Source organism: Phoca vitulina, unplaced genomic scaffold, assembly GCF_004348235.1.
Source record: "Phoca vitulina isolate PV1807 unplaced genomic scaffold, GSC_HSeal_1.0 scaffold2, whole genome shotgun sequence".
Taxonomy (NCBI): Eukaryota; Metazoa; Chordata; class Mammalia; order Carnivora; family Phocidae; genus Phoca; species Phoca vitulina.
This window is the reverse complement of record NW_022589705.1, coordinates 34252786-34278642: the sequence shown is the minus strand read 5'-3', so window position 1 is coordinate 34278642 and position 25857 is coordinate 34252786. Positions and strand designations below refer to the sequence as shown.

Here is a 25857-nt window from a genome sequence, read left to right as displayed (position 1 = left end):
CAAATTTTAACATGGTATTATTACTGTAAATACCTTACTATGCATCCTGTGCTTTAAAAAAAACCACATCATTTTCATACTTTTAAAAATTAACAAAAATAGGTTCAAAAGATAACAAAAGTATGTTTAAATTTACTTCATTTTTGTAAATTTGTTAATACTTAATTTGCTTTGACCAGGATACAGACAAGTCCGTGTGGTACATTTGATACGTCGCTTAAGTCATTTCTCTCCACATCTTTTTTTAAAAAACGTTTTCCTTTTTTTAAAGAAATTGAGCAGATGATTTGTACTATGAAATTTCCCACATTCTGGATTTGGCTGTTTTCATCCCTGCTATATCATTTTACATGATTGATATATACTGTAATTGGACCTAGAGCTTGATCAGGTCAGGTTTAAGTTTGTTTCTTTGTTTGTTTTCTCCAAGAACTTTCCAATGCATCCTGCAAAAGAGGCACATGTTAGGTTGTCTTTCTTTGTGACCTTATGATTGATTAGGTGGTTTAGGTGTTGTCAGCCTAATCCATCCATTATAAAATTCTCTATCATTTATTTTCCCAGTGGGCTTAGCAGCCAACATGATTGTCAATTTAGACTTAGTTATATTGTGGTAACAAAAACCCCAAAGTCACAGCCGCTCACAACAGCAAAGGCTTACACTCCTTCAAGCCACGTCACCATAGAGGCTCGGCTTTGGCTGTGGGACCTGTCATCTTTAGTCAGCTCCATATTGTTTGTACCTTGGATTCAGGCTGATGGAGCCTACCTAGAATGTTGTGGATCTTCTGGCAGAGGTCATAATTTTTCCTATATGTTCTCTTTTCTTCCTCTCTCCTCTCATTGCAGCCACTACTCGGTAATGAATTTGAAAAATACAAGGACAGAAAAATATATTAAAATACTATCTACAGCATTGGTTGTGAGGGAGGCTTTCCTATGAATGAAGTGTATTCAGTGTCAGGAAATCTGTTGTACAAGGCATATATTATTTCAAGCATACAGAATATATAGGTACAGAGTATCATAAATAATCTGTATTCCAGTCACCCAACTGAGCCACATCTTAGTATTGTACCTTATTTGCTTCACATTTGGGGGGAAATAAATAGCTATCGATAATGTCTGAGTCCTCTGGATCCCCTCCTACTTGATCAGATCAAGAAGGGTGTAACCTTTCCTTAGGAAGCTTTTTTTTTTCCTAATTTTGCTCTACAACTATGTACATTTAACAATTGCTTTTTGTGTTCTTAACATTAATGATTTCACACTACAGATGTAGTTGTATAATTGTCCCTAGCCATTATATTTTTATACTTATGCATGTTAATATGTGCATCTCTAGTTCATTCTTTCATTTGATCTAAGATACATCACAATTATTTAACTATGCCAATGATAGGTTTTTTAGTGGCTTATGCTTTTTTGCTAATAATAGGGAAAACAGTGAAGGTTTTTGTATGTCTTTGTTCTCATATGTATATGCCTTTCTAGACATATATGGATACACACACCTAGAAATAGAATTTTTGAATGATGGAGCATGCCCACCTTCAACTTCATTAAATACTGCCAAGTTGCTTTCTAATATTGTTTACCAATTTACATTCTCACCTGTTAATACCACTGTTCTCTCCCCATCAATCTCTTTGCTAAATAACACTTTGTTATTGACATATATGTTATCGTTCTAATGGGTTGAACTGATCACATTATTGTTTTAATTTACAGTTCTCAGATTACTTAATGCCTTTATTGGGTATTTTAGATTTCTCTCCTGTGAGTTTATTCTCCACGACTTTTACCTATGCATCTGTTTCTCTGTAGCTAATGCATTCTGGACACTAATTCTTTGTAGACTATATAGTTTGAAAACGTTTATTCTGTGCATGCCTTCTTTTTTTTACTTTGTTTATGGTATCTTTTGTTTTACAGAATAATGAAGTCAAATTTATCAATCTATTCTCTTAGGGTAGGTGCTTTTGGTATCTTATTTAAGAAATACTTTCCTTTTTGATGTCCTCAAGAAAATTTTCTCTACAGTTATACCTGTAACTTTATAAATGATCTTATATAATCCTTTAGAAATGATAAAACTTTGCCTTTTTATAATTATGTTTTAATCTACCTGGAAATGATTTTTGTTTGTGGTATGAAGGAAGAAACTAATTTGGTTTTTGTTTTCTGGGTTTTGTTTTTGTTTTTGTTTTTGTTTTTGTTTTTGATAATACGTTGTTTCAGTACTTTTCGTTCATAATTCATTCCTTTCCCCAGTGGTTTGTAAGCATATCTCTTTCGTTTCTATACATGTTAGAAATGTGTTATGCATTGCTCCTTTTGTTTTTGTTTTGATAATATTATTATCTGGTGAGTTCTTTCATTTCTGCTGCTGGAGGAATTGCCTTAGCTGCTTTTGGCCTGTCTTTTCTGTATGAATTTTAAAGTCAGTTGCCAAGTTCCACAAACTCAAAAATCTTTTTTTTTTCCCCAAAAAGTCTTGCTGGAATTTTTATTAGAATTAGGTTGAAGAGAGGGTAACACACCATAAGAGACTCTTAAGTATAGAGAACAAACTGAGCATTGCTGAAGGGGACGTGGGTGGGGGGAGATGGGTTAAATATGGATAATGGGCATTAAAGAGGACACTTGTGATGTGCACTGGGTGTTGTATGTAAGTGATAAATCACTAAATTCTACTCCTGAAACCAATATTACACTGTATGTTAACTAACTGGAATTTAAATAAAAAATTGAAAAAATAAAAAATAAAATATTATAAAAGAAGAATTAGGCTGAGTTTGTAGATTGATTTTGAAAGAAATTTCACAGATTTATTTAGCTGTTGAAGTCTCCCAAATAAGATCTTGTATAATTCTCCATTTGTTGTTAGGTCTTCTAATAAAGTTCTGTATTTTTCCCATTAATATCTTGCACTTTTAAAAATCAGGTTTATTCTTAGATAACTTGCAATATTTGTTTTTATTGTAAAGTATCTTTTTTTTTAAATTACATATTCTAATTGTTTGTTGCTTGGTGTATAGGATCACAGTTGATTTTGCTGATTGCACCCTTGTTAAATTCTTTTACTTCCAATCATATATAGATGCTCTCTCAGAATTACTATGTAGTTAATTATATCTTCTGTAAATAATAAGTCTGCTTTTTTCTTCAGTCTTTACACCTTTTTTCTTTTCTTTTTTTTAAAGATTTTATTTATTTGAGAGAGAGAATTAGCAAAAGCATGAGCAGTGACGGGGGAGGGGCAGAGGGAGAGGGAGGGCTCCATCCCCAGGGCCCAGAGATCATCACCTGAGCTGAAGGCAGACACTTAACTGACTGAGCCACTAAAGCCGCCCATACACCTTTTTTCTTGAATTACTGCAAGGTCTTTTAACACGATGCTAATAAATAAAACCCCTAATAGGAATCATCCTGACTTTAGAAAGAATATTTCTTGAGTTTTTCACCATTGTTTGCCTGTAGGTTTGAATAGATAAACTTTATTTGATAACAAAACCTTTACCTGGGCAAGGATTTTTTTCTTTTCTTTTATTATTTTGTAAAGTTTTTTTTTTTTTTAATTGAATGGGTTTTGAAGTTTGTTGAATTCTTTTGGTTAATAATTATTTTGTTTTTAATTTCTTAATTTGGTGAATTATATTAATATATTTTCTAATGCCCTTTTGAGTTAAACTCAGTTTGTTCAGGATATTAAAAAGTGTACATATAATTTATTAAATATTTTTGCATCCTTTTAATAAGAGAATATCCTATAATTTCTTTCCTTGTGCTGTTTCATTCATCAGAATTTTGCAAGTCTTATGAAATGAGTTGAAAAGCATTCTTTCTCTATTCTAGAGCAGTTTTTTAAGATTCAGTATATATTTAGCTATCAGTTTATTTTCTCTAGTGGTCATAAACTATTAGGGTTTTTAATTTACTTTTGTCAGTTTTTTGTTTCTTGGAAGTTTTCCCTTTTGTCTGTTTTTAAATTTACTTATTGATATAAATTTATTGATTGATTAATATAAAGTTGATTATTGATTCTCTACAAAGATCTGTATTAATGATCCTGTTAAAATTCAAATTAATTTTTTTTACTATGGATGTAATTTTTAAGCTTATGTAAATATACATTGAATGAAATTAAAGTTTGATAAGTAAATATTTGTTGAATGAAATTAACTCTTTGAGCCTGCATGGCTCAGTCCGTTAAGCGTCTGCCTTCAGCTCAGGACATGATCTCAGGGTCCTGGGATCAAATCCCAGATTGGGCTTCCTGCTCAGCAGAGAGTCTGCTTCTCCCTCTCCCTCTCTCTCTCAAATAAATAAATAAAATCTTTAAAAAGAAATTAACTCTTTGTACATGTATGTCTATATTTGGAACTTTTCATGAAAACTCAAAAGATTTCAGTCTTTCACCCTGTCTTCCGTCTTGCTTTAAGAAAAGTTAATTATTGGGGAAAATAAAAGAAAGTTAATAATTGAGAGTCCCTTTCAGTGTAAGAGTGAGGCATACATTAGATGTATATTTTTCTCTTTTCTTCCCCCACTTTTCCTCCTTCCCACACACATGGAAGAGGAGATCACCTACCTACCCACCTGCTTAATCTTTCAAAGCATAGACCGATAACAAACATTTAACCAGCTTTTGCAGCTTACAGAATTCTAAGATTTATATGACTCTCATTATAAACTTGCATTTCAGGTGCTTGACATGTGGTCCGATAGCTTATAAAAAATCTTCGAATGTTATGATTTCATATTTACAACTAAATCTACATGTACTTTACAGAACAAATTTGTAAAAGATTTAAAAGAATAAATTATTATCCAAAAGTTACTATAATGGTATAAGTCCATATTTGTAATAAGAAAGAGGGTGGATGAATTCATCTCATGTGTGTGTGTGTGTATGTACAAACACATATACACATATTTGTCTAGGTATAGAAACAGCTATACAAAAATATATACCAGTAGAGTGAAATTTAGAGAAAAATGTATGAACTGTATGTATTGAATTATTTAAAAAGTATTTGTTACTTTTAGAAATCCTAACATATGAAACTAATGAATTTTGTATATAATTCCTCTAATTTCATCAACAAAATGACATTTTCTAATTACTAATATAAAATAGCTGACTTTAGTAGAAACAATAATACTTTTCCATTCTTTTTAAAACTTAAATGAGTATTGATGAATAGTGATGTAAAGTATTATACTCTTTACTGGAATTACAATAGACATGTTTATGTTGATGACCATTAAATATACATATATATTTGAAAAAAAGTTTAACAACATTGGTCTTGTTGATTAGGTAAATGTTCTTAGTGTTATAGGTCAACCTGTTTGCCTTTCCATGATTTTTGAACTTTGGAATAAAGTATAGTGGTTGGTAAACTTTTACCATTAAGGCCTAAATAGTATATATTTTAGGCAATTATACCACATGGTCTAAGTTGCAAATACTTAACTGACATTATAGCACCCAGGCAGCCATAGACAATATGTGAATGAGCATACATGGATGTATTTTAATTAAACTTCATTTACGAAAAAAGGTGGCAGGCCAGATTTGGCACACAGGGCCTGTTTTGCCCAACTTAAATATATAAGCATTTATAGTTACTAGTGAGAATTAATGGGAACATAATGCCAAACATTTTCTCATAAATATGCTGTGCTGGTCTCACCGTGTTGAGAAATTAGAGAAAATCAAGTATTGCAAAAAATTGAGCTGCATTATGCAATCTCATTATCTGTTAAAATGTATCATATACAAAGAAATAAATGTATACATGCAATAAAGGCACTCAAATTTATACTTCATATTTCGTTTTGCCATTGTCAAGGAATGTTCATTGAAGAGTTATTTAATGTAAAAAGCTAAAAAATTCCTTTTGAAATATGTTTATTTTAATGATATAAATGATATAAATGAAACTTTGAAAGTTGTGCGCTTTCAGCTCATACACTTTCATATTCGTAGGGTAAATGTCTGGAATTAGTTGATGACAAAAGATACAAAACTATGAAAAAGTGTTAAAATTATTATATGAAATTTTTTAGAATAGTCAAGGTTTAAGACCTCCTAATTTAGTTTGTTTATGATTTTGTTGAAATGTAACAGTAAGGTTTTCTAAGTAGAAAAAAAGAAGCAGTGGTTTTCATGCAATTATCATTTGCCTCTTTGTAGTTTAAAGAATGCTCTTTTTTCCTCCCGCTTTATTCTTTGCCTCCTTCAGTTCTGGAAGTTGCAGTACTCAGTACAGAAGGACAGGTCCAAGACTTTAAATTTCCTCTGGGCATCAAAGGAGCAGGCAGCTCAATCCAACTCTCTGCAAATACTGTCAAACAGAACAGCAGGAATGGTAAGATGGAGCAAAGTCTTTTAAAAATTGACAGGTTTTTTGTTCATTTAAATCTATTAATCCTAAAATGCTGATATTTGACTCCTAATATAACAATGCTGCTTATCATTTAAAAGCAGATTTAAAATAATGCTTTACTCTTTCCCAAGAAACTTAATCTAAATAAAGTCCATAAGGATTTTTTCCCTTTTATTCTTATTTGAATGTATCTTATTTTATTCATAAGCATATTTCCTGTAAAGGCATGTGACTGTTTTTACTTTCCTAGGGCTTGCAAAGTTGGTGTTTATCATTTACCGGAGTTTGGGACAGTTTCTTAGTACAGAAAATGCAACCATAAAACTGGGTGCTGACTTTATTGGTCGGAATAGCACCATTGCAGTGAATTCCCACGTCATTTCAGTTTCGATCAATAAAGAATCCAGCCGAGTCTACTTGACAGATCCTGTTCTTTTTACCCTGCCACACATTGATGTAAGTTATATATGCTAATGAAGTAGTGGAAGGCTATAAAACCAGTGAGGAAGGAAAGCAAAACTTGACGTGCTGGGGATGGGGAGAGAGGGAATGGGGAGATGGCAGAGAGGAAAGAAAAGACCTTTCCATTTGAATTTCAAATGTTGGACTAGGTCAGAGACATAAGTTTATTTAAGTCTGTGAACATAAAATTAAATGAGCCTGGTTCAGTGATTATTAGAACTTAAGTGTATTCTTAATGAAAGCTAATTCAGTAATCAACAGGAAAATGTAAATGACTGTAATTTGTTTTAGAATGAAAATTAACTCTTACCTTAACAGCAGGATAGCCGAGTATTAACTGTTAGGACTCTGCCTTTTTGGTGTGGCACACCTTTTGTTTTTGTGTTTGTTCTTTTTTATTTTACTGATCATATGTGACACAATTGTTATCAAGCATTGGGTTTTTAAAAATCTAGGCTTAAAGAGATGTGATTCCTCTGCCGTGCCTTAGAATGAAGTTGGGAGTTAAATCATTACACTGTGTTGGAAGGTTGTCTGCAGAATCTTGGCTTTCCGTTACAAGCAGAGTGAATAAGTGCCCACAGATAGCCAAGTGGATCTCCAGAATTGGCAAAGAAAAATAAATTTGTGCAGTCATTCTCTTACATCTGCTGCAGTTGGTTCACTCTCTTAAGAACCTTGATGTTGCTAACATGTCAGTCACTTAGAATAAAAATGGGCCCCAAATCGATTTTAAAACACTTGGTCCTTATAGAATTTTCTCAGAACAAATTCATGGGTCTAATTTTGTCAGAAAAGAAAAAAAAATGATTCCAATGTACCATCAGTATGTAAAATCATAAGACAGAAATTGTAATTGTGTAGAATGGGTCTTTCGTAATTTGGAGTACACTTTAGAGTGTTTCAGACTATAAAATCCCTTTTAAGTTAGATATCTGCCTTGTATAACATAGTCTACAGTTTTGCTGATGAAAAACTTTATAGTCCGAAACATGCAAAGTTTAATCTAAATTACCTTTTACACATATTAAACAATTGCTGTTGCCATCTTAGAGTGTAAAACCCTAATTTTATCTTGTCATTTTATTTCCCAGCCTGACAATTATTTCAATGCAAACTGCTCCTTCTGGAACTACTCAGAAAGAACTATGATGGGATATTGGTCTACCCAGGGCTGCAAGCTGGTTGACACTAATAAAACTCGTACAACGTGTGCATGCAGCCACCTAACCAATTTTGCAATTCTCATGGCCCACAGGGAAATTGCAGTAAGTATTTGCACTTCTAATTAGTAGCAGAGAAAAACCTCAGAGATTCAAAACAGCTTGTATAATAGTCCCTTCTTTAGGTGCTTATCGTAACTAAAAAGCAAACAAAGTAGTGTGGATTTCTAATTGTTTCTACACTGTCCATATATTTTAGGAAGTCTTGGCACTGTATTTATTGTTACATCTCAAAATCATGTGTTTCACAGACTCGTTCTAAGTTTTTCTCCTTTGGGCAGGTGTTTGGCAGAGGCAGTCCGGGATTTAAAAAATGAACAGCAGTAGGTCCTACAAAAGACTGAGGGCTCTAAAGTTTAACACACCCTCTTGAATGTTTGAATCTTGTTTTACAGCTTTTGTTTTAAGTTTTCCTCACAACTTTGCACACTGTGCAAAACTGCAGATTTTGAAAGGTCAGGATAGCTCTGTAATGTTTCTTCATATTCCTTTCTGTGATTAAGGGAATGATAGCCAGAAGATAAAAATATTTTAAGAAATAGAGCATGAAGGGCGCCTGGGTGGCTTAGTCGTTAAACGTCTGCTTTCAGCTCAGGTCATGATCCCAAGGTCCTGGGATCGAGCCCCGCATCGGGCTCCCTGCTCAGCAGGAGGCCTGCTTCTTCCTCTCCACTTCCCCTACTTGTGTTCCTGCTCTCACTGTCTCTGTCTCTGTCAAATAAATAAATAAAATCTTAAAAAAAAAAAAAGAAGTAGAGCATGAAAACTCGCAGATCTATTGTGTATTTGACGCTTAGTATTTAAATAAATATCAAAACTCAAGGGGAAAATGAAAACTTAAAATTTTTTTGTTAGACAGGAGTCATTAAGATATCAATTATTTTAATCATAACTGAGTATCCTTTATTCTATTATATAAATATTTGCTTATGTAGGTAATTATTTCAGCCGTTATTTTGAAATAATTGGATTCTTGCATTATTTTCTAGATAAAATCTTCCACTTTCTTAGGTCATTCTTTGGATATAAGATAAGATTGAACTCTGTTACATAGATCAGGTTTTTTTTTTTTTTAGTTTTGAGCCCTGTTTGAACACTTAAGAATATTCATAGAGTTTGGTATTAAAAGATGAGCTACCACATGTGAAAGCTATCTTACCTTTAGTTGATACAATGCAAGAATACTAATGTTCCTCATACTATTTTTATTTTCAGTACAAAGATGGAGTTCACGAATTACTCCTTACAGTCATCACCTGGGTGGGAATTGTCATTTCCCTTGTTTGCCTGGCTATATGCATCTTCACCTTCTGCTTTTTCCGTGGTCTGCAAAGTGACCGCAATACTATTCACAAGAACCTTTGTATCAACCTTTTCATTGCGGAATTTATTTTCCTAATAGGCATTGACAAGACGAAATACATGGTAAGCACCCCTTCAGCTTATTGTCCTTGGATCTCTGAAAATTATTATAACAGGTGTGACTCCACACATGATGCTCATATTGATATTTGACCTTATAACTTAATAAAGTTGACAATGGCGATATTGGAGGATAATTTGTAATAAGTTAAAAGACAGCACAATTGTTAGGTATTATTATTATTATGAGTTAACTCATTTCTTGTACAAAGGTGCATTTGCATTTTTCTGGGTTGTTATTAAGACATGTAATTTGAATAGAAGAGTGCCAGAGACATTGAAATGAAAAGATCCTATTTTTACAGTTTTCATTTTGCTTACATAGTGATTCTGACCAGTGATCATTTCTTCATCTTCTGAGCAATTTTTTCATCATCATGAGGTCTCAGTGTCAGAAATAGTACTTAATAAGTAGTTAGTGCTTTACCCTGTATTCATCTGCACTGGGATGAATTTAAGAATGCTCTGCATATGACAGGAAAAGAATGCTAGGAATTAGATCCAGGGTATTCGTCATTAAAGTGAATTTTTAAATTCTGTTACTGAAAAAATAAAAATAATATATTTGGAAACAATTGTTCTAAAGACAATGGAGCAAATAATCTGTAAGTAGAATGTTCAGATTTAATAGTGGATAATTCTAGATGAGAAATTAATATATGTTTTTTTATTTACACTTAATTTCACTAAAAGTAGTTGTGTCTTATGGTGAAGAAATTTCTAGCACACCTGCCATTATACTCTATAAGCATTAAACTCTTCAAATTTGTCAATGTTTAGAACTCATTTCCATTTGTTAAAAGAAATTTTTTTAAGAAACAGTTTAAATAATGTATTTTAAAGACAATCATGAGCACTGTCAGTGAATACGGTCTCATTTTGGGGTGGTCTGCTTGTATTCATGTGTTCTCTTTTGTGCTTCTTGTTCTTTTCCTTTCTAGATTGCTTGTCCAATATTTGCAGGACTTTTACACTTTTTCTTTTTGGCCGCTTTTGCTTGGATGTGCCTAGAAGGCGTACAGCTCTACCTGATGTTGGTTGAAGTGTTTGAAAGTGAATATTCCAGGAAGAAATATTATTATGTTGCTGGTTACTTGTTTCCTGCCACCGTGGTTGGAGTTTCAGCTGCTGTTGACTATAAGAGCTATGGAACAGAAAAAGCGTAAGTAATTGCAAGCGACCTGAGTGTTTTTCAAGTGAATAATTTTTTAAAGCCTGTTAGCTGTCAGTGAGGGTCCCTGACAGACTAAAATAGCATCTGAAAGCTTTATTGGTAAGAGAATGGGCATGCCGTGCACAAATTACAATCAAGTCTTTTGTAATTTTCTAGGTTCAGGGGATTTGTACTCTGGCGAGGCAGACTCTAAATTATGGACTTTCTTTTTAACACAAAAGATTGACCTGAAACAAATTGAAAAAGTAAATAACTTTTTGGCCTTAGAAAGATATTAAGTAAAAATTCTTCTGAACTTAAAGCATCTGACAGGTTTAACCACTCAGTTTTAACCTAATGCTTCATTAGCTCTCTTTGTGCATCTGACCCTCTAGCTAACTCTCATTCTAAATTGTGACAGTAGCACATTCCATCCCATATGTTCTACTTTGATAATATTTTATCAGGCAGTTTGAAAGGATTAAAATAAGGCACTGTCTTTCATTTATAAAAAATATAGATATTTATGGAAAATGACAGAAGGTAGACATAGCCATATTTCTGAGGATTTTATTTGCTAGGAGCATGAATTTGCCTACAAATTCTGTTTATATTTGCCTTTGATAAAATTAGTTATATAAAGATTCCTTGGACTAAAGAAAGCTTTTTGACTAAACAGATGATGAAAGACAAATAAAAGAAATTCATTGGGGAGTCAGTGTTATATGAAAAATGAACCACTAAGTAAAATCTGTCTTAATGAGTTTATGCATCATTTACTCTAATACTATGAGTGCAATGCTTTGATTTTTTTTTTTATCTCGTATTCATCCATTCCCAGTTGAGGTATTGTATTTATGCTGTACTGTTTTGAAGCAAGCATAACAGCTGAACATTTTGTTTGTCTGTTATGTTCCATAGGGTTGAACACTGTAGCTCAGATACAGATCTGAAAGGCAAATTTTGAAGATAAGAACTTTAAAATGATGAGACAATTTGGAATATTGAGTTTCAGGTTTTTCTTAGTAAAATCATAGGTCTTAAGATTTAGGGATTGGGTGTGGTGGGGTTGTTTATCCCATACGAGCATAATAACGTATGCCTTTACCAAATTTAAAACCTGTAATGAAAAACAGTAGGCGGAAGTAAAGAAATTACTACTCTTTACGTCACAGCCCACTCAGAATCATTAAAATTGTTCTTACCCCTGGTAAATGGAATTTCAAAGGCAAATGTAAAGATAGTTTTGTTAGATTTTTTAAATTCTATATTTTTTGTAATGTTGAGGATCCACTGAAACTTTAATGCATGCTCTTTTCGTCATAGTTGCTGGCTGCATGTTGATAACTATTTTATATGGAGTTTCATTGGACCAGTTACCTTCATTATTCTGGTAAGCAGGTGCTGCTTTCCCTTCGTTTTTAGCTTGCTGCTTCTGCGGTGCGACGGAAACAAAGATAATTGGTTTTATTTTTAATTTACGCATCCAAGGATTTATAAATGTGTCTAGCCTACAGGATAAAACTACGTAGTATACCTTAAATATTATACCATTATTGAGAGTTTATGTACTTGCTAATTAGTACTATTTTGAAAATCCTCTTTCCTCTAAAAAGTACTTTTTCTTATCTAATTTAGTTTGCTACAATGTCATGTCATAATCTAAAAAAATATATTGCATGATTTGGGCTTAGTTTAATAATTAGGAATAACTGAAATGTATAGTGTATTTTGTGTTTGGGTAGTGGAGTTTTTTGCCAAGAGTTGTAGTTCAGGAAGTATGTCTTCAAAATCTGTACTATTAGCCCTGTACCAAGCTATGTGGCATTTGTAAATTAAATGACTGTTTTGTGGAATTGAAATAACATTAGCTTAATATTTATAATATTAATTTCCACGTAGTAATTTAGTACTTTTAAATAAATGCCCACACCCTAAATTCTTTTTAGGGGAAAAAAATTTTTTTAAGCTTAGATTAATAAGCATTAAATCAATTTTAAACTCATTAGAAATAAAATTACTTTTCTAAGACTTTAAAATGCCAAGTGAAAATACTGGTCTTCAAGAAACTTTTTTAAAATAAATTTGATGCAAGTTAAATATAGTGACATAAGTTGTTTTTTTTTAACTGCTTACATTACCATTAGTCAAATATTTGAAATATAGTTGAAATAAAAGGATGTAGCTAAAATATTTGGATTTCGGGATTTACAATTTTCACTGAGTTTTAGCATTCTGTTGTTACAGATAGATGCTATTGACCATTATAAGATTGAAAAGGAAACATAAGCAAGTTTAAATATTGCATATATCTTTTAAATACCTATTTTAAGGATTTTTTTCTTTAAAAGAAGTGATACACATGAGCTTATTAGGATATTTCTATAGTTAACTAGTGTTTCATAAAATTGAGGAAAATATGTTAGTAGTTCAAGGAAATTTAAAACTATTTCAAATGTATGTACTTTTGTCCTTAAAATGAATTATACACTTACACAAAGCAAAATGAAAATTTGAGGTGAATGCTTGTATGAATCAAGCCAGTAAAACATTCTCAAGTGTTCCTAGAAAAGCTAATTTCTCATCAGAATTACTCAATCCAGATGGTTGCGCTAGTTTTTGTTCTTGGTTTATTTAATTTAACATAGCCTAAGCCATTCTCAAATTAAATGGTAAGCAGCTGATTTGAAGTGGCATGATCCTTAAAGACACAGGCTTCTCTTTTTTTCCCCGAGCCCTTGGCTAAACGTATTGGTAACTTTGAAAATTGTAAAGACCATTTTAGAGATACCTAGTCTATAGAAGTATCGTGGTAACTTCTTTTGTACTAGTTTTATTTCCATCTAAAAATAAATACTGACTTTAGAGTATTAAAATTTTTTTCACTTGGCCGAAAGACTTTAATGTTCACATATATTCAGCTTCTAGTAAGAAAAGAGGTGAAGGACATTTTATTATATTGCCCATTTACAGTGTGGGCCTACCATTATTTATTAGTCTTGTCATCATTGCTATCCTGTACCAAATCATTTAGGTTGAAATGTGAAGGGCTTTGGGGAACAGTGTTCCCAACTTAAAAAACAACAAAGAAACCCAGCAGGTTGGGGCGCCTGGGTGGCTCAGTCTTTAAGTGTCTGCCTTCGACTCAGGTCATGGTCCCAGGGTCCTGGGATCAAGCCCCGCATCAGGCCCCCTGCTCAGCGGGAAGCCTGCTTCTCCCTCTCCCACGCCCCCTGCTTGTGTTCCTTCTCTTGCTGTGTCTCTCTCTGTCAAATAAATAAATAATATCTTTAAAAAAAACAAAACACAAAAAAACCAGCCGGTAGCTGTTTTGACAGTACAGATCCTAGGAGTAATTCTCCTGCAACTGCTTTGCCCTCTAATTCTCCCAACACAGAGAGTCAGAGAGTGGTATAGAGGTGTAAAACATTGTGCATAACCTAAATTGAGATCTAATATGATTGTTCAGCATATTTGTTGAATGTTAATATATTTATACCACATACATCCTTCCAATGAGAAAGGATATCTAAAAGTCAATTCAAACACAAATCTTAGTAATATAAGTTATATTTATATATTAATTTGTTTATATAAGTATTTTATTTATACTTATTATAAAAATATATTAATATATAATAATATAATTATTTTATAAATATATTTATATTTATTTATATAAAAGTTATTTATGTGTATATATATATTATATATACTATATAATATAGTACTCCCTTTTAAGGAGTACTCTTACAACAAAAAGTACTCATTACCATTCCTGGAAAGTGTAGTTTTGCATTTCCAACTTTTCTGAATGGAAGCCGTTTAACTTAATAGTATTAAGTAAGTGTACGTTTTTAATAATGTTCTATGAAGAAAAATAACATGCTCTGGAAGATAAAACTTCCTGCTTCGGTATTTTTATAGACTGTCTTGCCTACAGGCACTAGAGTTATTATATCTATGAGAAAAGTGCTTGTAAGTAATGAGCAGTGGGAAACCATTAGTATGCCTGAAATGGTTTAATGAAAGCTTGGATCATGACACGTCAGGAGCTGTTCTTATCATTTGGACAGCTCCATCTGCATCGTTAATAATTAATTCAGTTCAGTAAGAGTTCAGCTCACACACTCATTTAGAAGTCTTCTTCAGAGAACACCTCTCTGGCTGCTAGTCCCAGGGAGAAATAGGCTTCTGCTCGGCTAACAGCAAAGATCTGGAGATACAAGTGCAGTTTTAGAGTTGCATTTGCCAGGTAGCAAAAGCTCCAGGGAGGACAAAAAGGGTCAGAACATGTGCAGTTCAGTTAGGTTACTTCAGAGTGGTGTTTCTGTTCTTCTGTCTTATCATATCCATGTCAGCACTGCAAGCTGTGGAGTGAATTTTAAGCTGCTAAGCTCAGACGGATGTGATTCAATTGAGCAGGTTGATGACTCTAAAGCAAACTGTGTGCTCCTGTAATAGCTGGTACCCTCTGCTTTCTTTTAACTTCTTTGTATTTTCGTGTCACCAGTGTGGGTGACAGTTAGCTCTGCCATATCATCAAGTAGCAAATTCTATCAGCAAATTATACTGGCAGATTATTTATACAAGAACTCATGAAATTATTATTTTGAGATAGGTATAAAAGAGTATTATTTGTCCTTAGAAGAGAAGGAATGCCCCATTTGACAATTAACTCTATATAGCTGAATAGGAAAATCTGTTTCTTCTGAATTTGCTGTCTTTCACATAGAATTCTATTAAGAGATGCCCGTCTACCTATTTACCTATGTATACACACACACACACACACACACACACACACACAGAGCAGAGATAAAATCTGATTAATCCTTGGATGAGTTGCCTCATCTCTAAAATTAATCATCAGTGTGGGCATTTAGGCTGGTGGGTTGGCATTCAATATTTAGCACAGTCCTAAGACTAGTGACTTCTCTGTGAATGACCGAGTAATGACATGCACTTTCCAGGTTTAGACAAATCTTTGGATACACAGTTGTAACTCCGTCTTTTTTCTTTCTCACTGATGCATAGCACCTTTCAACCTATCTCAAAATATGTACTATGTTTAAGCTTAGTAGTATTTATGTTGGGAAGAAAAAAACAAAACAAAACAAGTGGACAAAAAATGGCTGCATTGGAATTTGAGGGGAGAAAAGCAGCACTTGAACGGTAGAAACATTCTTCTCTCCCTGGCTTTTTGCCTGCTTTCCTGGAAGAAATAGGAGAAATTTCTTTGACGGTTGGGATTTCTTTTATTTTTAAAATGCATACCAAAGGCAGGAAAATAAATTGGGAAGAAGTAAAAGGGAGGAGAAAGAAATCACTTCCTGTGGTTAGAAAGGGAAAAAAAAGAAGCCCAAAGTTTATGGCTGGAAAGAGCCATTTATGTCATGGGGAAAATGCGAAGAAGGGAGAACTCAGATTTGCAGTCAGTACTTCATTTGAAACTAACTTTTTTTTTTGCCTGTAAGTGACTATTTTGGATGATAGATTTAATCAGAGATATTTCTATTTGCCCTTCAGTTTCTTGTTCTGATTCCCTTAGTTACATTTTAAGAGAACAACAAAGGAGAAGAGAGGGGAAAAAATATTTTACTCTACAAAATCATGACTCTTTTATGAAGAGTGTATCACTTCCTGAAAAAGATCACAACCATTACAATATTTTTTCTATGAAAATAAATATATTTACATTTTTTTTAGCAGTAGAGAGAAAGAAAGAACTCTAAAACTTCATATTAAAATTTTTTTTACACTTCAGGATTTGTTCTGTTTAATTCTAGAAAGCATTTCACTGTCTTACATATTGGTGATAATATATAAAAATGTTTAATACCTAAATGATATAAGTATCTTTTTCACTTCTTTAATAAGGCTAATAAACACATTATCAGTGAAATTTTTAATGTGGATTTGGGGAAAAGAAAAGTACCTTATGTTTAGCATTTTCTTTTTTTGCCATTTTATATTATGGTTCACAGTATGTCTTGTGTGCCTTTTTTCATAACTACTTTGTCTTGAGATGATGGTATTTTGTCCTGTTGAAGATACCATTGCTTCATTATTTGTATATTTTCAAGTCATATTTCAAAGTCTAAATTAGTGTTGGATTTAACTATAAATTTCTTGGCAACGTAAGTATTAGTGCACTGGTTATAATTCTTCCATTTAGTTTTTTGAAATTGGAGAAATCACAGACATTTGTGAAACAATCTGAGTGCAAGAATCTTTCTGTGGTTTTATGATTATTTTTCTAGTAGTTTTAATTATTTTTAAAGAGATTCACTTTTAAAACATCTTTTTGAAACATTCAATTCTACGTATGTTAGAAATGACAGCCTTTTTTTGGACTCAATTTGAGTTTGTGTGATGTTTAGTTATATGAGTGGAACACACACAGGTCTGAGAAAAGACACTAACTGTTAAACATACTGTTTGTCTAGTGGGAGTAGGAATGTGTGGACATTTTAGCCATTTGCTGATTATGGGATGGTAGTGTTTTCCAAAGAAATAGAGAATTAGTTATTCTAGCAAGTCGATCAGGTAGAAGTCATTTGAAGAGCACATCTCTTATGTTCAGGATTTCCTTGAGGCTGTATTTTATATATTAATTAATTTATTATTTATCTTCAACTCATTCATCATCTCTGAGTGATTTCTAAAATGGATTACTCTTTATAGAAGTAGAATCTTTTGTTTTTTAAATAAAAAACTAGTATGTCTTTGCTTTGCTAGAGACTCTTAATTTTCTCGCCCAGAATAAACTGGTTAATTTTATTTGTGAAGATGCTGGGCTATGGACCCAGCACACAGTATATTGAATCTCAGCACTGACATTATAGTAGCTAAGTTAATCTTTGGCAGGGTACTTAACATCTTAGAATGTAAATTGACTCTCCAAGTGCTCCCCGTTACCTCTGGACATAGGATTATAGGTTGTTGCTGTTTTTCTCGTAATTTTCTGAACTTGTTTGTATTGTGAATATACTATATTTGTAACTAGAAAGAAGCACTAGATGCATTTATAATGTTAAAAAACCTCAGTAGAGTGAGGAGAGAGGAAAGGGAGATGTATCTACCAGTCTGTTTTTTAAGGATTAAGTAAGATAAGTTTTCTGTGTCACATTCAACTTGGTTAATCCTCAGACTAAAAAAAAGAAATGGCTTTGTATCATATTTAAGATGTAATTCTTTTCTTCAATGGGTAGATTTCATTTTCATTTCAGTTTTGTTAGAAAATGTGTTAGTTCTGAAATAACAGATTTTAACCTGGTCCTCTTCATTGAAAAAGTATGTTGGTATGTTCTCCTTTCTGCTCATTTTCTTTCTGCTCATTTTCTTTTCATAATATGATACTTTATACATCCACATTTTTTCACATTCACATTCTTTATTTTCTTGTAATTTATACATTATAGTGGATAACTTTTTTCCTTCCTGGAGTGTACTACTACTACTATTATTTTATTCCTGAAGGGATAATTAATATGCTTAGAAAGTGATGAACACCAAATTGTGGCCGCCCTATATGCTTTAGGAAATATTGTAAGTAAAGGAAGGGGGAGGAAACAACCCTAGGTCCAGAATTATGGAATGAAAGAAATAAATGGTTATATTAGGACATTCAAAAAGAAGGGTCTAGAGATTTAAAGGATTTTAACTCTGAATCTACAAAGCAGCTTTTCTTTCCTAAGAGTTGTATCAGTTTGTGTGTTTATTTGGGTTTTGTTTTGTTTGTTTGTTTTTAGGATATTTGGAGTTCTTATTTGTAACCATTCTCTAATTTTACTAGTTAAGACCTACTGTTGCATAAAATAAAAAGTAAAAACACTATTGATTTTGCCTTTAAAAAAATTAGAGATATACTGTACCATCATTCTTTAGAAACTAAATCAGATATTTACCGTACTATCAGAAGGATCTCCCTAACTTCTCAAAGGTAGAAATTGTATCTTACCCGCAATACAATAGGCACATTCTTGTGTGGAGCAGTAAGGTCAATAAATATTTGTTGAATAAATGGCATTATACTGTAATGTCTCTGAAAATGTAAACATTTATTTATATCGTGACCAACTGGAATAATCATTAGAATATAACGCTAGAAAATCTATTTGCATTTTCTCTAGACAAGTATTTTAATAAGTTAATTTTTAAGTAGGTTTTTTAAACAGCGAGCTTCTTTTGTCCTTCTTTTGTTAATGTTAAGTAATTAACATGAAACGATAGAATGCTATCTGCCAACACTTGCAAATTATACCGATTAACCTCATTTTATCCCTTAAGAGGAAATTCTACATCTAAGAGAAATAATAAGGCACAGTAGACAAAATGAGTGATAAACAGCTTAGATTAAAGCCTTCACTCTGTTCCTAAACTCATCATTAGGAAGGACTTGGAAATTTTATTTATTGCCCTATATAATTTTTCCTAATTATAAAATCAGAAGTAGTGATGAATGAGTAAAATAGCATTATCATTTTATCAGATGGTATTGTGACTCAGTAAAAATGATCATCTTATTATAACAAAATTATGCTGAGTGCTTACCATCAAGGAATTGCTTTTATCCCTATTTGCCCTTTTCTGAATACAGCATTTGGGCTTGCACTCTCTAAGCCAAGTAAAGCTCACAAAATATAACTTTGTTTTGTCTTTTTAAAAGTAATAATCTGAAGTAAATAAAATGTCAAAGAAATCCAGGAGTGATCAAGCTTAGTTCTGTTTTTAGAGCATAAAAATGGAACTGCCTTTCCTCTGTCCAGCATTCTGCCAGGTTTCTGTAGAAGCAGATGCTAAATTGCAAATATTATCTCTCTTCAGTCAAAACATGTCTTTTCTTCTGAGTTCACTCATGTTGGCCTCCCAAGCCTGCCCTCCATGTCAGGTTCCATCTTCCCTTTTTTTGCTTTTGTTTGCACCTCGATTCTTTGCACAGCTCAGTGTTTAGAGGGACTCAGAGCAACCTTTCTTCAGAATTTACCCACACCCATACAATAGAGAGGCATAAGGACAAAAGGACTGATGATGGCTTTTATTTTTTTTAAAGATTTTATTTATTTATTTGACACAGAGAGAGATAGCACAAGCAGGGGGAGCGGCAGGCAGGCAGAGGGAGAGGGAGAAGCAGGCTCTCCACTGAGCAAGGAGTCTGATGCGGGGCTCGATCCCAGGACCCTGGGATCATGACCTGAGCTGAAGGCAGCCGCTCAGCGGACTGAGCCACCCAGGCGCCCCTGATGATGGCTTTTAACCATTTAACAAATGGTATATAACAAATATATACATATTTTAAAAGTTTGTCTTTCTAGAACTAATAAATATTTTTCATATATTTTTTCATTATTTGTCATTTATTTTATTTCATTTGATCCTCACAATTACCTTACAAATAGATCGTGCAAATGTTATTATCTTCTTCTAATCAGTCAAAATCAAAAGCTAGACTCTCAGCTAAATCTTAGGGTCCCAAATCCAGCAATTCTTATAAGCTACGTGATGTAAATGCCCCTTCTAAAGATTTCACTTTAGTGTTTCCATTAGATGGCTTTTAGGCCCTGGAGTACCTCTAGCTAAAGAAACTAATTTAGGTTTTCTAATTTATTTAATCATCACCACATGATGCTGATTTAATGAGGTTGCAATTTCATGTCAAATGATCTATTAAAAAAATCGATCATACATAGCTGGAGTATTTTTATTTAGACTCAACTTGATCATTGCCTATGTAATATTCAGTCAGTGAGTGTCTACTATATACTCATGTCATTGGTATTTAGGTGCATTAACTTGTTAAGTATATTTGCAAAACTTACTCATTTTTTACTCTGTGGTTATAGTGGTCTAATTCTTTATTTGTTATAACAGCTCAATATTATCTTCCTGGTGATCACCTTATGCAAAATGGTGAAGCACTCAAACACTTTGAAACCAGATTCTAGCAGGTTGGAAAACATTAAGTAAGTATTTAGTATTTTAATTTTAGTGCTTAACAAACTAAGTGAAAGATACTCTCCACAGAGAATACATGAATGCCTTCTATCAACTCTAGAAATTATTCAGAATGAAGTTTTACTGATCAAGGTTGAGTCTCAGTGTTAATCATGTCACAGACATTGGTCAAAAATCAGATAATAGTTTCTGTCTTGATCTAGAGCCAAGAAATTGTTTTAGTGGCTTTGTGGAAATTCCGTATCACTGTAGCAATTTCATTTGAGTTTAAAATGCGGTTCAAAATGATGTTGCTGTTTGCATGGCTGATATGATTATATTAAGTTTGTTTTGTTAAATGACTTTTTTGATTTAAGGATTCTGAGCAGTTTTCTATTTCTAATCCTGTTTTCCTGAGATAATTTGCTCTATTACTATTGTTAACTTGGAGATTATCTGTTGTTTTCATGATAATTAAAGAAATGTTTATTTCAATATTGAATAAAAACTACAATATCCTATCAATGGAAAATGCTATCTAATTAAAAAATTTATAGTTGTTGATTCATTAAGGCATTCATGGAAGCATTTTCAGAGTTATCTTTTAGATATGAGTTAATTTAAAATTTGAGGAGGTATTATTCAAGTTGGTTATAATGGGATTGTGAAGAATATTTTTAATGTAAAAAATGGCAGATCTATAATAAGGGTAATTTTTTTTTTTTTAAACTTAGCTGTTTTAGATAGGTTAGTGCCAGCTTCATTGCATGTTGCATGGTAAGAGAGAGAGCTAATCTTTAGCATCTCTCTCTTTTCTTCCTTTTCCTCTTTCTGTCTTCTCATCTACACCAGTAATTACCGTGTTTGTGATGGCTACTATAATACGGACTTACCTGGGTAAGGTAGAACCCTACATTAACAAATTTATGGCATGATTTATATTTTTTATAAATCCGTCAATATCATGAATTGCCCTTAATTTTTATAATTATTTTGGAATATCTAAGTTGCTATAGTATTTTTAAACTGTAATATGCCTTTATTTTTTAATTGCTTGCCTCTGCATTTTGACTTTCTTAATTTTGACTAATTTATAAAATATATAAATGCTTTCTTACTACTTTCTATTTTAATTCTGTCTAATAATTTTGTTTCTCTTTTCTGCTTATAATGCTTTCTAGCTATGAAGATAATAAGCCATTTATCAAGTAAGATCATTAGTTAGACATGGAATGCACTGACTTTAAATCCTTTCCATTCCGTCCTATTTTCTACAGTTCTTTTCTCCTTAAGCTATTCATGATGAAATCTCTCCAAAATTATTTTATTTTGAAGTTCTCATATTTTTGTCCCATTTCAGCGAGGCTTCTTCATGCTTTAGTTAAAATACCTTAGGTTCACCTAAGATTAGTTTATTAGAATCTGCAGTTTAGGTGTTAAGCGATTATCTGCCATTTAACCTTTCTGTATGTGTCGCATTATTCAGTGTCATGAGTACACCACAGGAATAAAAAGATAGGAGTAAACTAATTAAGGACTCCTTAATTTCTTTTACTAAAATGCACATAAAAGACAATAAAGTCATGGGGGATGTTTTACACCTTGTATTTTAATATAGTTTTGATACCTTGTTAATGCTGGAGTAAGAAAAGGTCATACCTGCTGTTGCTGTTTTCACTGGAGGCTGCAGTACTAAATGCTATTGTTCTTTCTTTAATCAGTGAAAGGTTAAAGCCAAAATGCTGGTTGAATTTGAATGTGAACATAGAGAAAGTCAACTGCTACTACTGATAATGTTAATATTTAAGTGTGAGATACGTTGTTCTCTCATTGAACTTGTTAATAAAATTCACTTTATTTTTTCAGGTCTTGGGTGCTTGGCGCTTTTGCTCTTCTATGTCTTCTTGGCCTAACCTGGTCATTTGGGTTGCTTTTTATAAATGAGGAGACTATTGTGATGGCATATCTCTTCACCATCTTTAATGCTTTCCAGGGAGTGTTCATTTTCATCTTTCACTGTGCTCTCCAAAAGAAAGTAAGTGAAGACACCTAGAGGCTCTAGTTCCTTGTTCTTTGGTTTGAAAATCAGAGATGAAATAGAGAAGATTTTACAGTTTTACAGCTGACATAGTACTAAATAGAATCGTTTTTAATCATACACTAATTGTAATAATGCATGTCTGAAAATTCGGGCTTCACATATAAAATAAGTCAGTACCAGTCATCTTTTTGGATCTCACTTTGGGAATATTAGAAACTAGACACTCACGTTGAGATTTCTTCTTTGCTAGCGGGGTCTACAAACGTGCTTTGTGCAAAAGGTATACAAGATAAAGAAAAGGTTAAATAATCTCATTTTTTTGCTCGATAAAGGGAATGCAGTGGTCCAAAACGAAATTGAACATAAGGATAAATGACCTTGATTTTAAAAGCACCAGACATACAAAAAATTAATATTAATGTTACCTTTTGAGCAGTTGTGGAAGATCTAAAACCCAGTAATTTAATATCTCACATCTTATTATTTTGTCCTGATTTTATGTTAACTGGAGTCAGCAAAAATGATTCAAAAATTAAAGATGAAAAACTTGCAAGAAGATGTAAACCTAAGAGAAGAGCTTAGCCACCTTTTAACTAGGTATCACATCCTTTCTCTGTCTGCATATCTAACAGAGTATTTTTATTTTGTTATTACTAGTTGGTCACTAAATTGAACAGAGAAATAGAATTTTGAAAGTGAAAACTATTATGTTTTCAGTCTTGACAAGATGATAGTGTTGTTACTTCCATCAGTTGTTGAGTAAGCTATAATTTTGAGATAATGACAGTGGAATGTGCCATACAGACAGATAATGTACATTCACAGCAATATAGGCATTAGGCAAAACCAACATTGGAGGGTAGTATTTGGATAGAATACCATTTTGATTGCCATTGTCTTGGTCATACAGCATTTCAGAGCAGTTAATAGCCATTAAATGTACAAAAAAAATTTTGTGAGGTATCAGGTGTTATTTAATAACACTAAACTTTAATTTTCTAAACATTATACAGGTATAACCTTGTAATTACTTTAGTTTTTACTATTTCTTACACAAATGAGCATTTTGTATACATGCATAGGATCACATAGCATAATTTCTTCCAAATGTGTTTGACATAAAGCAGAAATTATTTCCTCGTAGAGGTATGTGTATTAATTGAACAAAGAGATTGTGCTGTGCTATTTAATTAACAATTACATTTTTGAAACAGTGTGCTGGACTTCCTTTTGAACACATTCTGCTTAGTCTTGGATATGTCCTGTTGGGTGCTGCCAGGATGAATGGCTAAGAATATGATATAAAATGATTTAGTTAAAATCACGCTTCTTACTGCTTGAGTGAGCATATTTAAGCAAAGAAAATGCTTTGAAAGTTCAAGCCCATTGTTACTTGTTCTAATAGGTGTAGTTAAATAAGGCTAAGAGGATGAAAATGCAAGTGCACTTGGATTTAAAAGGTCATCTAGTACCTTTAATGCTGTAATTTTTCAAGGAGTAAGTGTCAAAGTCACGGTCTGTGCAGGCAGATACTGAGCACAGAACTGTGTGTGTATGTGTGGGGGGGTCTTTTTGAGTGTTTTTGGCAACCTACTAGAAAGTAATTTCTTATGCAACTTCTCCTTCTTGTCTGTTCTAATTTCAGTCTGGCTCTAAGCCAGAGCAGAACTTGTTCATAGGCCAATAGAACTGCACAGAATCCAGCCCTCCTCCCCATGCCTCCCAATTCTGCACCACCTTTCTAGGTGGGGCCCTATTCTTTAGCAGTTGTTTGGACTTCACTTTTTAAAGTTTCCTTTAAACTTTCTTTAGGCCTAACAGCTTTCCTGTCTATTCATATATCCAAGCTTCAGGGGAAAAGGGAAATTACATGGGTAACTCATTAATGTGAATGGAAATTGCATAAATAGTTCCCTTGTGTGCTAATGAAGTGAATAGGCATCTTAGACGCTCTACACTAAATGTGAAAGCTAGACACATCAGAAAATGAAGAAAACATTCCATCCTAATTAATAGCATATGTATCAAAGTCCTTTTTTTCTTTATTCGTGTGCCAAAGTAGTCTTGTCATTATAAAGAGGTTACCCACAAAACTATGCAATCCAGTAAAAGAAGTTTATGTATTGACCTACCTAAAAGGACACGAAGCGTATAAAACTCAAATGACTGAATTATGAGTGGTTAATGTCATTAAGCAAGGAAAGTACTAATTTTTTGTCCTTATTTTCTTAGCATGAAATATAAAATTGGGGTTGCTAAGTATATAGATAGAATGAGGCTTTAAAACATTATTATGTGTGTATTAATAACATTTGTATAATAATAGGGCATAAAGCATTTCTACATATTACATCACATTTTGAAGATTTTTACCAGCCAGCCTGGTAGGCAGAGAGATTTTTCTGATTACTATTTCAGCAGTTTCCGTCGAGCTTGATTTTAGAAATTCGATGTATTTGCTCCACAGAAGAGTGTTAGTGGAACTTATTCTTCTCAGTTATTTCCACTGCTCATTTAATTATAGAGAGAGAGCGAGAGAAGCAGGTATGTTTTTGTTAATCTCTCGGTCTCGTGGTTATTCAATGCAGGTACGAAAAGAATATGGCAAGTGCTTCAGACACTCGTATTGCTGCGGCGGCCTCCCGACCGAGAGCCCCCACAGTTCAGTGAAGGCATCAACCACCAGAACTAGTGCTCGGTATTCCTCTGGTACACAGGTGACAAAGAACTTGACAGCATCTTTAATTAACCTTCTTTATAAAAAAGCCTACTGAGACGTGTTGTGTTCAGATGCACTAATTGTCTCCTCATTATAATGATCTAGGTAGCAAATACTTACTTTTTTAGTATTTTGGTCTTAATTTCTTCTTAAGTATTTATTCAAGGTGTTTCTTCAGGTGTGAACATCATTTTTGAGAGCTCTCCTTCTTTAAGAAGTATATGATCATCATTTGGATACCCTAAGTTCTCATGGTGGACACTCACTGAACATTTGTTGAATAATCAGTCACCTCCACTTTTTAAAAGCCTTTTTAAGAGTGGAAGATGAAATATTCTTTAGTTCTAGACTTCCTTAGTTTTAGACCAGAATCGACACACATTCCTTTTTAAAGGCCACCAGGTAATCCTACACAGGTTGTTTAGGGTAGGCCTTTATGTGGCTTTCGGAAGGTGAGCTTGGGGAAACTAACATAACCTATGTTTGCTATTTTATGTTAATAG

General features: G+C 33.0%; 1 protein-coding gene across 30 annotated transcripts in view; it reads left to right on the top strand.

Annotated features, from left to right (window-relative positions):
- ADGRL2 (adhesion G protein-coupled receptor L2) overlaps positions 1-25857 on the top strand; it is a 609188-nt gene that overhangs the window by 575988 nt on the left and 7343 nt on the right. For 15 of the 30 annotated variants that reach the window (XM_032425185.1, XM_032425235.1, XM_032425144.1 and 12 more), the window contains 9 exons: positions 6255-6380; positions 6649-6854; positions 7955-8128; positions 9299-9508; positions 10447-10667; positions 11985-12051; positions 20532-20623; positions 22461-22629; positions 25224-25352. In XM_032425185.1, coding sequence (XP_032281076.1) covers positions 6255-6380; positions 6649-6854; positions 7955-8128; positions 9299-9508; positions 10447-10667; positions 11985-12051; positions 20532-20623; positions 22461-22629; positions 25224-25352 — 1394 coding nt within the window. Of the gene's footprint in view, positions 1-6254; positions 6381-6648; positions 6855-7954; positions 8129-9298; positions 9509-10446; positions 10668-11984; positions 12052-20531; positions 20624-21446; positions 21492-21775; positions 21803-22460; positions 22630-25223; positions 25353-25857 lie in introns of all 30 variants that reach the window. The other 15 variants (XM_032425136.1, XM_032425071.1, XM_032425132.1 and 12 more) reach the window with 2 other exon arrangements.